This window comes from Spermophilus citellus (genome assembly GCF_964194105.1).
Source record: "Spermophilus citellus genome assembly, chromosome: 5".
NCBI classification, from domain to species: Eukaryota; Metazoa; Chordata; class Mammalia; order Rodentia; family Sciuridae; genus Spermophilus; species Spermophilus citellus.
In genome coordinates, this window is record NC_138186.1 from 52,085,230 (window position 1) to 52,100,213 (window position 14,984).

The window sequence follows — 14,984 nt, forward strand, 5'->3', positions numbered from 1 at the left end:
GAGAATCCCTCCCCCACAAGCCGGGCACTGCATGCAATCTATAGTGCCTGGCTGTAACCACCGGCTGCCCCAGGACCCCAACACCCGCAGCCTGGGCGACCTGCCTTTAGACACTACGTACCTCTTGCTCCTCAAATTTGTAGCGACACAGAGACCAGGGATGGCGGGGGAAACCATGGGCTTTGGAACCTAGAATTTCCCATCAGAGCAGCCCCTAGCTTGACTTCAGAGGCCTGATGAATTGAAAGAACAGAAAACCCACCAGTTTCCCCTTCCTGGGAGGGGGGTTTCCGAACCTGCCTCCCCAGGCGAGTCTTGGCTGGGGGGTGAGGGTTGTCCCTGGTGACAGTCAAGGAGAAATGTGCCTTCCTCGCATCCCTGCTAAAAATAACCCTCAGGCTGCCACTGAGCAGCAGGAAAGACAGTCATGTTTTGCTTTAAACCTCCAAGCAGCTCAGCAGTAGGGGGCGAGGATGGGGGGAGGCTGTGGATCTGAGGACCTGGCAGCACTCAGTGCACCCCCCAGCTGCAGCTGGTCCTCTCAGGGGTGCCTGGGAGGGGCGCGTGTGTCGGAGTGCGTGCTCGCGCATGTGTAGTGACAGGGCCTCCCAGCAGCCAGAGCAGGAAGCAGGGGAAGGCTGGGGACGCGTGGGGAGGGGTCTCTGTCCTGGTAACTGGAGCGTGCAGCCAGAGGGGCAGGAGTCACGTACTCCACGGGGGCTCCTCCTCCTCCTTCTCCTCGTTTGAGAAGCGCTCTGTCCCTGCAGCCCACTCCAGGCTCCTGAGTGTTGGGGGGCAGCTAACCTCCTGCAGCATGGGCCCCTGCCCCTGGGGGCTCCTGGCACACACAGGGCTGGGATTGTCGCCTTGGAGTCCGGTCTCTGTCTGGCTTCCGCTCTGCCCAGAGAGCTCGGGAGGTCCTCAAGAGCGGGTGTGGTCCAGCGGGTGAGGAATTTCCCTGGAAACGGGAAGTACAAGATGTGTCAGTGTGGGATCCCAGCAGAGGCAAGTGAGGGGAAAGGAAGAGGCCATTGTGGCTGCCCTCTCCTCCACCACTCTCCCCCGGTCTCCCAACTCAGAGGCCCCACAATAGTTCTTTCTCTCTCTGTCCAGGTCTTGGGTCCCCAGCTTCCTGAGGGCAGGACCATTCTGCAGTTGGCCTCCATTTTCCAAAGTCACAAGAAGCACTACTAATTGGATGGTGCACCAGTGTTCCCAGCATTCGGCCTCACACCAATGATGTCCTTTCACCTCCCAGCCAGAAGATGATATGGAAACTGTTGCTTTCCCCATTTACAGATGAGAAAACTGAGGCTTACAAGGGTGAAGCGGTAGTCTGTGCTTGCATTGGTAGTGCATGACAAAGACAGGGTTCAAGGTCATGGTTTGGAACAGAGAGAATGTCCAAGATGACTGTCCAGGGGAAAATGAGAAAGGATTTTAGAAACTGGAACTTCCTGGATAATTTGGGACACAAGGTTGCTGAACTCGAAATTTGGTAGGAAAAAAAGAGCAGTGGCTTTGGAGTAAAAATTTGTACTATCAGTTGTGATTTGGGCCAAGGAACTTTACCATTTTGAGCCTCAGTTTCCATCTCTCTAAAATGGATCTGATAATCCTTGCATAGCATTGCTGGGAACTGACAGATTTGACCCAGCCATTTTTTCTAAACCTGAAAAACCCCCAAGCTCCTTCATGCCTTGGGGCACATGTCTTGCAAGTGATTTTCCTGTACCTGGAACCCTCTGCCTTCAGATGTTCACAGGAAGGCTTGTTTTGTGTCCTCTAAGTCTGAGCTCAAACATGGCTTTCCTCAGGGCAACCTTCTCTACCACCTAGGAGACCTAGCTTCTCTGGGGGCATCACTATTTGATTTTTCTCCTTTGCATTTATCGTGATCTGAAATTATCTTAATAATTTGTTTCACTTGTTTATTTATGGCCTGTCCCCTGCCCCCAGCTACTGAGGATGCAAGTTTCTTGAGAGATGGGACTTTGTGGGGCTTACTGACCAGTCCTGGTTCTCGGAGCAGCACCTGGCAGGCATCAGAGCCTGCTAAACATTTATGAATGAATGAATAACTGTGCTTTGGAAATAGCAGTATATTTAAGTGACTCTCCCACAGGCTTTTCAAAGCCAAAGGGCAATAAAATGTGCATTAATGGAGGCTCGGAGAACACTTTGGGTCTGGCCCACACCCAGCCCTGGAGCTCCCCGGCTGCAGGGAGCCATGAGGCTGCCTGGGCTTCCGGCTGCTTCAGGATAAAGGTCAATCCTTTTGCTGGAACACGAGGTACTGCACCATCTGGGCCTGCCTGCCTCTGGCCTCATCTCCCTGGGCTCCCAACCTGCACTCCATGTCCAGCCAGACCAAACAATTCTGAGTGCCCGCCGGAGAACATGGGGCTGCTTCACGCCTGTGTGCCTTTATACACACTGTTCCTGCTACCTGGAACACTGTGCACCCTTGCTCTGCCTGGCTAGCTCCCCTCAGACACGAAGAAGACTCTTCTACTCACAGGAGCCTTTCACACTGGTCCCCAACTTCCCAAAACATTCCCCAAATCAAAAGTTTTTTTTTATTATTATTATTTTTTTAGTTGTCAATGGACCTTTATTTTACTAATTTATATATGGTGCTGAGAATCAAACCCAGTGCCTCACACATGCTAGGTAAGCGCACTACCATTGGGCCACAACCCCAACCCTACAAAATCTGTTTTTATGCATTTTCCCAAGTAGTCCAGGGGTCTTGAATGCAGCAACCAGTTTTTAAGTCTTTAGGTTAAAGCACAATGCCCACTGCACAAACACAGTAGGTGCTTAATTAAATGCACTGGCATAGCTTTTGAACTTTGGGTCCTAGGGCATGAACAAAATTCCTGAGGCACACAGTAGATACTCGATAAGTGCCTACTGAATACATGATCCTGAACAATCTGATGCTAGCAATAGTTTGGGGCAAGGTGTGGTGTTGGGGGTGGAGTACGAATGGAAATTACTTCCTGGGAAACAAGATGGTGGCAGAGGAACGAAGAGGAAGAGACCTTGGGAAACTTCTCAGGAGACTAGAGATACAAAAAGCAAAAATAAAAGTAAACACAGTTGGATGGAGGCATGTAAACAGAATTCAGAGAAAGGAGGAAGAATAAAAGAGGAAGAAGTACTCAGAGGAAGAAGCAGCAGCTCAGAGAGGACACAGTGTGCCCAGGAAAGCAATTGAGGACCGGAAGCCAGTGCTCAGGACAGGCTGACCAAATACAGGATGTCTGGTGTCAGCCCCAGGGTAGAGGATGGTGGCATGGGCAGTGGGGTGCTATGGTCCCCTCCTTGGTGATAGAGCTGGGCAAAAGGCCAGTCAGCTTCAGGACATCTTGGGAAATTATTCCTCTCCCAACTCAGAAGAGGCCCTGTGGCGGGAAGCAAAGCACCCAGACAGCAATCACAAACCTAGTTTCTTGCCCTTGGGTGAGCACCCTAGCTGCTCTGAACCCAGTTTTCCCAGCAAGAGAGTGGGGTGCTAGTTTCCTTACTTTAGAGGAACACTAGGCTCACCCTGAGTTAGGACAGGGAAATGAAAAGTCTAATACACAATCTAATACAAATGGCGGGGATTGACATCAGGTTGATTATCCCCAAACTCGGCCATTTTAAGTCCCAAGAAAGGTCATGTAAGTGTGCCTCATTACCACCGACAGAGCTGACTTCACAGCCTGGGATCCAGTCTCAGTTTCTGGTTTTTGGATCTCAGTGCTAAATCAATACAACCAGACAGTTTACCTCTGGGTAGAAGGTGAGGGGCAGCAGGCAGGCCAGCTGGCCAAGAATCAAGCTGAGCCCATGAAGAGCAATCCTGACCATCCAACTCCACTGCTGAGAGTGTATTCCAGGGTCTTGCTAGCCTCCAGGTTTCAGGCTGTCAAATGGGTGAATAATATCACATTATTTCTCTAAGAGGAAGGCCAAATCAAAACTGTATTATCTCTGAATATCTAAGCCACTTTGAAGAGACAAACTGATCACAACTCAGAAAATCAGTAAGAAATCACCAAGTGTCACCAGGTACCATGGTGTACACCTGTAATCCTAGTGACTTGGAAGGGTGAGGGTGGAGGATCACAAGTTTGAGGCCAGCCTCAACAAATTAGGGAGGCCCTAAACAACTTAGTGAGATCTTATCTCAAAATAAAAATTAAAAAGGGCTAAAGATGGGCTGGGGATATAGCTCAGTTGCTAGAGTGCTTGCTTTGAATTCACAAGGCCCTGGGTTCAATCCCTACCACCACACAAACACAGACACACACACACACAAAAAAAAAAAAAAAAAAAAGGGAGGGGGGGGCAAAAAGGGCCAAAGATGTAGTTCCATAGTAATGCACTTCTGGGTTCAATCCCCAGTACCAAAAAAAAAAAAAAAGGAAGAGAAAGAAATCCCCTAGTGTCAAATTCCATTCTGTTACAGGGTGTAGTGGTGTCCCAGCTATTTGAAAGACTAAAGCAGGAGGATTGCTATTGTCCAGAAGGTGGAGGACCAGCCTGAGCAACATGGCTTGACTCCAGTCTCAAAAAAGAGAAGAAAAGAAAAAAATTGCAATTTATTTTAGGAATATGTGACTCCTGGAGGTAAGAGGGTAGGATATTCCTGGCCAGTGCCAGGCCTCCTCTCTGCCCCTGTGTTCTCTTGACTGGTGGGGGAGATTCAGTGATTACCAGGTTTGGGGAGGCACCTGATATAGACACATCCAGCTGGACCCAGGAATATTGCTGAAGTGCCAGGGAAACTAGGGTGGCAAGGAGAAGAGGACCCACCCCAGAGAGACTCCTGTAGTGGGAGAAAGAAAAGGAAACTGGGGCTTTGCCCTTCTGGAGTCCGACTTCCCCTCTGCAAGGTTCTTTCTGCATCCTAACTTCCCATCCCCCCATGAACCGTGGGGGCAGGAGACTCACTTTGTGATCCTTGGTGGGTAACTCAGGGGAGGTGGGCAGATGAGAGCAGGGTTGATGGACAGCAGGATGCCCCAGCTGGAGAAGGAAGTGTAAACATAAAGTGACCAGTGTAGGACTGGACAGAGGCCATATGAAACACACGGTACATTCCGGCCCCAGTGTAACAAACTGTACCAGCCTTTTTGAGAGCTGGGAGCACTGAGGAGGGGAGGGAAGAGAGTAGAAGTTCCTTGGAGGTTGGCCCTGCCTCCTCCTCCTCCCCCACTTCTCCCACAGCCTGGGTACAGCAGGGAAAGTCCCGCTGTTCCTTTTGCAACCACAGGAAACCTACCATCCCTTCTCACACTCTGTACCCAGTGTTCCTCTCAGCAGCTCCAGACTGGGAGGGAGCAAAGTATGTGTGCGTGGTGGCGGCAGGAGGGCAGGCACCACAGCAGCCCAGGTAACATCAGGGGAGGTGGCAAGCATCACTTGGACACTGACTCACAAAGCCACAGCCTGTTAAGGGCTGCAAAGGAGGGACAGATGACAGGTGAGGAAGTGCCTTACCCAAGGTCACACAGCCATTTGTTCACCAGGACAGGACCAGAGTGCATCCATCCAGAACTGGGCAGTGCCGGGTGCTCTTGGGTGTAGTATGTAGGAGTGGCAGGCCAGGGAACAGGCAGTGCCCAGGGACTGAAGGCGGGGAGCCCACATTCAAGGTTGCTCCTACACTTTCACTGGCTCTGGGCAGGCCAGGATTGGGCACTATCCCTTACAACCCTCCCAAACCCCTCCCCCATCCTTAAATTTGAAAGATAATGCATGTAAAGTGCCTAGCTTGAAGACTGTTTTGTGGTGATGTCAACCAGAATGAGTCACCTCCACTCCACCCTCCCCTCTCCTCCTCCTACACACACACACACACACACACACACACACACACACTCTCAGGGCTCAAGATCTAGAGCCTCTTAGGAACTTTCTCCCATATCACTATCTTCTTGCTTTGAGTCCCTTTATCTGTTATGCACATTTGGTACTTACCACCTGCTGGCTTCAGTTATTATTTAACCTCACACACCGGGTGTTTGTCTCTTCAACTGGCCTACAAACTGCCCAAGGGCAGGAAATCATTTCAATACACCCAGTATTTATTGAACACCACCTCCCGTGCCAGGCAGGGCCTGCGAAGGATGAGTTGGGGGGATGGGGGAGGCTTCAAAGAACCAGATTTAGTTTCTGTCTCAAGGACTTTCTAATCTGGTTAGAACAGGATTAGTAAACAGATCACTAGAACAGGAGACAGGCCGCTGGCCATGCCGTGGGAAAGGTACAAACCAAGTGTGTTTGGCTTGGGGGAGAGAGAGGATTCAGATTTGGTTGGTGGCCCCTATGAGCTGAAAGACACGGAAGACAAGCACTCCTGTCAGGGACATGGCACAGCAAATGTGGATGTAGGAAGGAGGAAGAATAAAGGATTTTAGGAATTGTGTCAAACTTTTCATGACATCCTTAGCAGGACCCAACATAGAACTTTCCTCAGGTAGGTGCACAGCATATAAATCCTTTGTCCCCTCGTCAGTTCGGAGGGAGTGGAATCTTCTGGACCAGCAGTCAGCACTCAGTTGTCTTTCTGCAGAAACATGAGTAAGGAGAAATCCCGGTTCTGAATAAACCAGGATTTGGAACTGGACAAACAGAAGGGTCAGGCTTCAGGACCAGTTTGGGGTCTTCGTGCTAATCCCTGCCATTCCTCCACCATTCCCACCCTATAGGGTCTGGGCTCTCCCGACTCCCAGAGCCCTGCCAGGGAGTTCCCAAGCTGTCCCAAAGGGCCAGGCTTGGTTTGCCAGTGCTGGGAACCCCAGGACTCTCCGTGCTCCCGGCTTGTGTGGAGGATCAGGGAAGTGTGGGCGAGGGAAGGGGAGGCTCTTCCTGGGGATCGCTTGAATTGGCCCCCTCAACACGGGCTTCCGTTGTCACGTGACTGCATCCCAGGTCTGACAAGCCTGGGGCTGGCGTGCTCCCAGCTGTCCTCCAGACTGCTGGACCGAGCGCTTGGGGGGCACGGGAGGCAGCTCCGGGGGCCCCTCTCCGGTGGACTTTCCAACACCTGCCCCCCGACTATGCTAACCTAGAGCCCTCACAAGCCTAGGCATCCGACCCGCGGGGCAGTTGGGCATGGAGATGTCTGGGTGCTCTGGGGCTGGTGAGTGCGCGGGGCTGCGGGGCCCACCCGGCGGGGGCGCACATCCCAGAGGTTGCGCGCCAGCCCCGGCCCCAGCGCGCGCTCCCAGGGCCGCCACGGCCGGGAGGCTGTGACTGCGGCGGGACTGCGCGCCGAGCGTAAGCCGCGAGCACAAACAAGGCGAGGAGGCTGGTGTGAGCGCCTGGGCCCGCTGCCAGCGCGCCGGGGCTGGAACACAATGTCCCGAGCCGGCGGGCGGGCGGGCGAGCGCGAGCGAGAACAGCCTGACTCAGCAGCTGGGTAAGTGGGTGTGCTCGCTCACCAGATCAACCGCTCCTGCAGCCTGCGGTCAGCGGCCGCGACACCCGGCGGCTCCCGCGAGCGGGAGTGGCGAGCGCACCCCCTGCTCCCCGCCGCGCGCCCCAGCCCCCCGCGGCCGGCCTCCACGTGGCCCGTTTGCGCTGCCCTCTGCCTTCTCGCCCCGCCAGGACAGCGTCTCCCAGTGCCCCGCCCGAGCACCGCAGGGTCTATCCACCTGGGAGGGGCTCTCTCCTCTCCGCATCCGACAGGTGTGGCTCGGCACACAGCGGCTGATAAACGTCCCGTTGGGTACGTGTCCCGTTTCCCTTAGTTGTAGACAGAGATATGAGTTTGTTCTGGGGTGATGGTGGGTAGGAAGCAGAGGAAGAGAATCCTAGAAGAAATAAGATATAGGGCAAGCGCTCTTTGTCCTCAGTTGACCCAGAGTTCAGAGTCTCTTCCTGTCCCCTCCCCTCAAAACCACTAGGCCCCTGAAGGTTTCCTCCTAGGAGGGAGGGAGAAGCAGGTGGTGTGATGCTCTGAAGCCTGTGACTCTGCTTTTCTGCCATCCCCACCCTCCCATCTGAAGCCACAGCAAAGACCCAGGAAGCCAAAAAATTCTTCCTTCTTCCCCTGTGCCTGCCTGCTGTCTCTTCTGGCCTGGTGGGGACATTGGGAGAATGGCAGCATCCCAGGGCAAAGGCTCTTGGAAAGGGGGGCTGTCTCAGCTCCAGCCTCCTGGGGTGTCTGTAAGGTGCCTAGAGGGACACCCTGTTCCTGGAGAGTGCCAGGGCAGGCAGGGAGGGGCTCTGTCCTCTGCTGGGTTCCAGGAAAGACCTTGGCAGGCACTACAGGCCTGGGCTCCAGGGCCTTTGAGGGTGGGGTTAGGGGAGGGACCCTAAGCTGCAGAAGTGCCTCACCTGGGCCTCGTGCCCCCAGGCCCATCTGATGGAATCACTGGCTAGTTCTTTAGCCAAAAATTAACAGATGGATGCCAACATGGTCCTGGGCCATATGGACCACCTTCCAACACATACAACACACTTCCCACACATGCTGTCACCCAGCCAGCACTCACCAACCCCCCTAGAAGGGAGGCAGCTTTGCTGTCATCTATTCCAAACTTCAACTTGATGCAACTCGATGCATGAATCTGTCCATGGCATCCCAGGTCAGTGATTGCTCTGAAGCCAGGACTGGGACACTGCCCCAGTCCCACTCCCCTTCTGGATTTTCCCATCTCCAAATCCAGTCATATATGGGTCACTTGCCTTAATATGGCCTAGAAGTGACTAAACTCACTCATGCCCCTTGCACCAACTCCTCCCATTGTCCCTTGGGACACTCCTAGTCCCCCCAAATCATTGTGAAGGTGGGTTGATGTTTAACTGCTTTCTCTCCTTCACCATCCTATGGCTGATCTGTTATCAGATTCTGCTTTCTTCTTTTTGTTGCTGTTATTTTAAAATGCATCGTTTAGTCATTACCTTTCTCATTCACTCCTTCCTCTCCAGCCCTATAGATATCACCTTTGATCCAAAGTGCTGCAGTCTTTCTGATCCAGGTTGTTTCTTACTCCTACACACCCTGCTGGAATAATCTTTCTCAAACACCATTTGTCATATCTGTTATCAGCGTAGACGTCTCAGCCAAGCATACTGGGTGTGCCAGCTGCTATGTGATCTGTATGTGTTCAGATTCATTCATGGCCTTTCCAGATCACTGAAGTGGAATCTACCTAGCACAGTGCCTGCTGCACAGTGAGAGGGCAGCAAATATTTTTTAATTGTCCAATTCATTTATTCGTACCACCTTCTCATCCCTCTACCTCTCTCTCCTGACTCCATCTCCCCATTCTCAGCAAGCTTATTGGCTTCCTGAGGCAAACTCAGGTTCATTTCCCCCAAATCTTCAGAGGGGGATCTGAAAGGGAGAAGCTGATATCCAAAGTCACATCAGGGAATTTGTGCCAAATACCAAATGTAGAGACCTTGGGTTTAAAGTAAAATGGGCGCAGCTGCCAGCTGGGAGATCTGCTCCCATAAGAGACAAGGCTACAGAGAGAGCAGAAGGCAGAACACAGAAGTAAACACCAAAGGGTTTGGGGTTTACAGAGAGATCTTGCCATTGAGAGATTCTAGCCCACTTCACTCTGGGTCCCTGCTCTGATTCTCATAGTCTTTCTGTTTCTTGGAACCACATCTCATACACACCTCTAGTGATTCCACCTATGGATGCAACTCAAAATCCATCTCCCACAGGAAGTCTCTGATAGTATCCACACCATTTTGATTGGTTTGTCATCAACTTCAACTTTCCTCTGAGCCTTATGAGCAGTCTTCTATATTTTATTGTTTAATTCTGTCCTGTAATATTTTCAGCCCTTTCCTCCAAATGTTATAAACTCCTTCATGAAAAGGATAAGTATCTTTTTGTTTATTGTATATGATCTGTTTATTTTAAGAAAGAAGCAGGAGGTAGGGCACTCAGATTCACATAGAGTTGTTGGGCCTTGAGTAAGACCTCTCTGAGTCAGTTTCTTCATCTGTAAAAGGCACGAGGGATGCCTGCCCTGTAGAATGAGGGACAAAACTCACAGAGATTATAAAATGCCAGGAAAGTGATTGTTGGATGGTGAGCATACAAAAGTTTGTCTTCCTTCTTTCTCTGCATGGTTGAAACTTTCCCTTAATTAGGGGACCAAGTCTTCCTTAACCCTTACCCATTCCTGGATACTTTACACGTAAAAAGGGACATTATTAATAATTACACTGGTTCCAGGGACACAGCCTGGGATGCACGGCCACCATAATCGGTGAGGGCAGGCTTCGGATGGAGTGCAATATCCCAGTGCTTAAGCATCGCACCTAGCATGTTTGTTGAACGAAAGAGAGGGGGGGAAACATAGCTGTGCCTCACTTAGTTTATTCGACAACAACGAGCGAAGCTGCAAAGATTGAAAAGCCCGCCCCTGCCGCGCCCCCACCTCTCCCCACAACCCCGCCCAGTCCCAAAGCCTAGATTCCCTGAGGCCTGCCCTCCTCTAGTCTGTCCCGGTTGCCTAGGAAGCAGTGACGTAACTCGAGGGGCGTGGCCTCTCTCCATCCTCTTCTGCCACCCTCGGTCGCTGCTTGGCGGTTCCTTTGGGGAGGATGGGGTTATTAGAGTCCTTAGACCCTCTCAGCCCGCGCCCGGCCCCAGCTGACTACGCCCACTCCCACTCCGCGGTCCCTTCCGACGCGCCGCTAGCTCGGGGCGCGCACCCCACCTAAACCTGGCGAGCTCCAGGGGATTCCAGGGAGTGCCGGCCCCTGTCCTTGGAGGCCTTTCCACCTTTCACCCAGGACTGGCCAGAGGAGCCTGAAGGAGGGGCCAGGCGCTCAGCTCAGCGTTGCTGGGCCTGCAACGGGGCGGGCGGGAAGGTCGGACTGCTACCCGGCGCGCGGACGCCCCAGAGCCCGGGAGAGAAGGAGTTAAGCAAGGTGCCGGCGCCGGGCGCGGCGGGAGTGGAGGAGGGGAGCGGAGAGAAAGTGAGAGCGGGGGCGGGGAGGGGGGAGGACGGGAGCGAAAGAACATCCTGTGCCCGCTGCCGGATGCGCTCGGGGGAGGAGGGAGTCGGGGGAGGGAGAGCGAGGTCGGGGGGAGGCCCGGGTGGTGGAGGCGCGGCCTCCGCCCCCACCCGGTCCTCCTCCTCCGGGGGCGCCGCCCCCACCCGCTGCTTTTGCCGATTTCTCCGGGGTCTCCATGCCTTTGCCGGAGTTCCACGACTCTAGTTCCTGGGCCGGGGTAAGCTTTAGCTGGGGAGGGGATGGTCTCGGAGAGTGGCATCCAGGAAGGGCACGGGCGCCCCCAACCTTGTGCCAGGAAGCTGGGCGTATTGAGCGTCGCCTGTGCACGGAGAGGAGCCGCACGTTCTCTCGGTCGGTCCCCGATGGCAGCTCTTCCCGGTAGTAAATTCCTCTAGAGGAGGAAACTAAGACTCAGATGATGGGATACGTCCAAATCCCACACAGCTGGGATTTGAACCCATGGCAATCGGACTCCAAAGGGTTTTTCCTTGGAGTGTGGAGCAGACCAATCTTCTCTTGTCTTTTAAGTGCACAAGTGCTGGTTCTCCACAAGGTAAAAAGGTCACCCTCGGTAATGACCTAGGACTGACTTTCCTAATAGCCCCCCCCCCCCCCATAGCACCTGGAGCATTATAGTTTAGGAGGATTGCAAGAGCATGGTGAAGAGCATGAGGCAGTGGCCTTAGGGGTGGATGGCTTAGGAACAAAGTGGTTAGGGGAATGGACTGGGGGCTACTGCTTCTAAATTGGGGATTTGTGGGCTTCAAAGAGGACTCCGGAAGTCGCTCAAGGTAGTTAAATAATTTTCATGAGTTGAGATTGATCAGCCTTAAGAAGACCACTGCGACCAGGGCGAGTGGCAGAGGCTGAAGGGGCGAGTAGTGCACTTTTTCAGGGCGGGACGCCATTAGGCTTGCTGTGGGCCTTACCACACTCAAACATTTTGTCCAGGTGAAACCTCATAATTATTATAGTCAACATTGGTTGAACTCTGTGTGCAGGGCAGTGTTCCAAGTACTTTACTTAATCCTCACAAACAAGTCCATGAAGTAGGTCAGATTAGTCCCGTTTTACAGGCCAGGAAAATGAGGCACAAAGATCCCAGAGCTACCTCTGTGGCTGCATTGGTTTGGAGCCATGGCAGTCTGGCTACAGCCCATTCCCATCCCCTACACGAAGCTGCACTGAACACGTGGGAACATCGGCCCTGGAGGTGAAGAGCTGGTAGCAATGGCACAGAGGTGCAAGCCAAGGCAGCCTGTGTCTTTTTCTTGGTGAAGGCAGGTAAGGAGCTCATGTCTGCCTCTGTGTATATTGACTCTTAGACTTCTTTCTGGCCACCTAATCCAGATGTGACATTCTAGATGTGATGGAAAAACAAAACAAGAAAATAAACCAAGCCAAGTTCCCAGAAGGAGTTGCGGCTTTTAATACATTTCCTAAGAACATTTAAAACACACCTACCACCTGGTGCAGTGGCCCACGATTTTGATCCCAGCAACTCAGGAGGCTGAGGTAGGAGAATCTCAAGTTCAAAGCCAGACTCAGCAATTTAACGAGACCCTGTTTCTACATAAAATATAAAAAAGGGTTGGGGATGTGGCTCAGTGGTTAGGTGCCCCTGGGTTGAACCCCCAGTACCACACACACACACACACACACACACACAAAATTTTTTTTAAAAATTTAAAAAAGGGGGCTGGGATTGTGGCTTAGTGGTAGAGCACTTGCCTAGCATTTGTGAAGCACTGAGTTTGATTCCCAGCACCGCATATAAAATAAAATAAAACAAAGGTCCCTCAACAACTAAAAATGATAATAATAATTTTTAAAAAAATTTAAAAACCATCTACCATCTATTATCTCCATTTCATTAAAGAAAATATGTATGAATTATCCCTAAAAAATCAAAACCAGACACTCTTTCCGGGCACCCATGGTCACAGCTACTCAGGAGATTTGAGGCAGGAGGGCGTCTTGAGGTTAGTTGAGACCAGCCTAGGCCATATAGCAAAACCCCATCCCTGAAAAAAAAAAAAAAAACAATAACAAAAATCTACCAGTCATTCATTCCCAAGAAAGGAGTCATTGACTTTACACTGACTAATAGATGCTCCTCTGTCTTTATTTTTTTCATTGTACTGGGGACTAGTGAAAATGTCACTCCGGGTATGACTCTGCCTCTCTGCTCCCTCTGAATCATTTGAGGGCAGAACCAGAAGAAATGGTCTTTAGTATGGCAGGAGGGAATCAGGTTACAGCCAAGAAAGAACCCTTTTGGGAGGTCTTTAAAGAACAGATGACAAATCTGCTTCAGATGTGTGAGCTGCAGAATCAGCTCCATAGCACTGAGGGGACAGCAACTGTGAGCAGAGCAGGGACCTTGTTCTGAAGGATCTGTTCAGATCCACTAAGGGAGGCTTGGAACCAGAAATGACAGTTGCCTATCAGGCAGCTATTTCCTGCCTGCAGATTATGGGGTGTGATGGGTAGTTCCCTAGCGGTGAGCCTGTGCTCACCCACCCCTCATTGCAGACTGTCCATGTAGTCACCCACCTTGGGGCGAAGTGCTAGGAATGACCCTAGAGGAAGGGTGGGGATAAAAGAGAGGATAGGAAGAGATGACTGCCTAGGAGTGTGGCCTGTTTCCTGCCTGCAGCCTGGGGTGTGATGGGCAGAGGTTCTGAGTGGCCACGCCTGGCCGGCTGCAGCATCCTTCAGAATGCTATTTCCCACTCCCACCTCCCATCCAGCTGCAGCCCAGGACCCAGAGCCTTCTGCCCCAGTTCTCCTGGGATGAGGTGGGTAAAACCCTGTTGTGGTACAACCATGCTCAACACTGGCTTTGGGTCTGACCCTAACTGGGAGCTTGTCATCTCCCTGTTCTGTACCAGAGAGAGGCCAGAAGGTGTAGGGAGACTGATGAAGAGAAGGATTTGTTTGCACATGGCCCATCTAGTGGTAGAGATCAAAGCCTGTAAAGATGGCTCCCATCCTCTGGGGTCGCAGAATTTTCTGTCTACAGGTCTCAAGCCTCATCCCCTATGTGGGGAGGCTGGAGCAGGGGTCACACCACCACCGTTTCATGGCTGAAAGGCACAGATCTGCTCGCGTTGTAATCCTGGAGTTTTAGAATGGAAGATCTGGGATCCCCTTGGGTTTTAAGTGCAGAAACAGATCCAGGAAAGGATGGCTGCTTCCCCCTCCAGGGTCACTCAAGTTAGATGGGCCTGGAACCACACTTTCCAGACTCTCTGTCATTATTCTGTCCCCAAACTTTCAAAGAGTGATGAGGCATGACAGGTACCTATGAAGTGCAGAAATCTATGCTGGGTGCTGGGATGCAAAGATGGTTGTCCTCACAAGCTTTCCTCACACTCCAGGTCCACGTGCAGAAGCTGGAAAATGACGGCTGTACCCAAGGCTGCAAAACTTGATAAGATGTCCACTTCATTTCACCTTCCAGGGTTGAGGAAGCTCTGTCTGAAGAAACACACCAAGGTCCAGGGGTAGATCTACCTTAGAAAGATCAAAGACAGGAGGGAAGCAAAAGAAGGGGGTCAATGGGCACACCCTAGACTCCCAGAAATGCCCAAAGGCCTCAGCCAGAAATGGGTGTCTGCTGCCCTCTAGTGGAGGAAAGGGCAGCCCCTGGAGCGACCTGCCGGGCCCCTCCAACCTGGTTCCCCTCAAGACAAGGAGATGCCCATCTGCCCCTGCCTCCTTGCTTTTCTTTTTCTTTCTTTTTTCTTCCTTTCCTTTCCTTTTAAAATTTCCTTTACTTTCTCCTCTCTTTCTCCCTCCCTCCCTTTCCAATGCTGGGCATGGAACCCAGGGCCTGACCTGTGCTAGCTTTAGTGCTCTACCCGCCACTGGCCCCAGAGTCTCCAGCTTCTTCTCTGCAGCCTTGAAAGCTGAACCTTCTCTCTCGTTTCAAGCACCCCTGGTCACACCACTTCCCAACTCAGACCCTCCATCCCATCATCTCCCTATTT

General features: G+C 52.1%; 3 protein-coding genes across 23 annotated transcripts in view; 1 reads left to right on the forward strand and 2 right to left on the reverse strand.

Moving 5' to 3' along the window:
* Positions 1-7,792, reverse strand: LOC308649071 (uncharacterized protein). 7 transcript variants are annotated; one of them, XM_081294395.1, is made up of 7 exons: positions 7,443-7,591; positions 5,977-6,565; positions 5,279-5,455; positions 4,948-5,022; positions 4,728-4,822; positions 3,781-3,916; positions 12-958 (listed from the first exon to the last, which is right to left on the reverse strand). In XM_081294395.1, exons 3-6 carry the CDS (start codon positions 5,413-5,415, stop codon positions 3,912-3,914), a joined length of 312 nt encoding a protein of 103 aa, XP_081150521.1. In that variant the 5' UTR covers positions 5,416-5,455; positions 5,977-6,565; positions 7,443-7,591; the 3' UTR covers positions 12-958; positions 3,781-3,911. The 7 variants fall into 7 exon arrangements, 1 of the variants encoding a protein (XP_081150521.1); XR_014021976.1 differs by lacking the exon at positions 4,728-4,822 and having other exon boundaries at positions 2-958; XR_014021973.1 differs by lacking the exons at positions 4,728-4,822; positions 7,443-7,591 and adding an exon at positions 7,656-7,792 and having other exon boundaries at positions 1-958; positions 4,948-5,455.
* FKBP5 (FKBP prolyl isomerase 5) overlaps positions 1-14,984 on the reverse strand; it is a 230,794-nt gene that overhangs the window by 135,025 nt on the left and 80,785 nt on the right. The window lies entirely within an intron of this gene.
* Positions 6,581-14,984, forward strand: part of ARMC12 (armadillo repeat containing 12) — a 25,071-nt gene continuing 16,667 nt past the window's right edge. The window contains exons 1-5 of one of the 15 annotated variants that reach the window (XM_081294384.1): positions 6,581-7,420; positions 12,066-12,273; positions 12,354-12,504; positions 13,649-13,790; positions 14,373-14,498. In XM_081294384.1, the coding sequence (XP_081150510.1) occupies positions 13,660-13,790; positions 14,373-14,498 (257 nt within the window). In that variant the 5' untranslated portion in view covers positions 6,581-7,420; positions 12,066-12,273; positions 12,354-12,504; positions 13,649-13,659. Of the gene's footprint in view, positions 7,421-10,781; positions 10,903-10,956; positions 11,207-12,065; positions 12,274-12,339; positions 12,505-13,648; positions 13,791-14,370; positions 14,499-14,984 lie in introns of those variants that run through there. The other 14 variants (XM_081294387.1, XM_081294382.1, XM_081294386.1 and 11 more) reach the window with 14 other exon arrangements.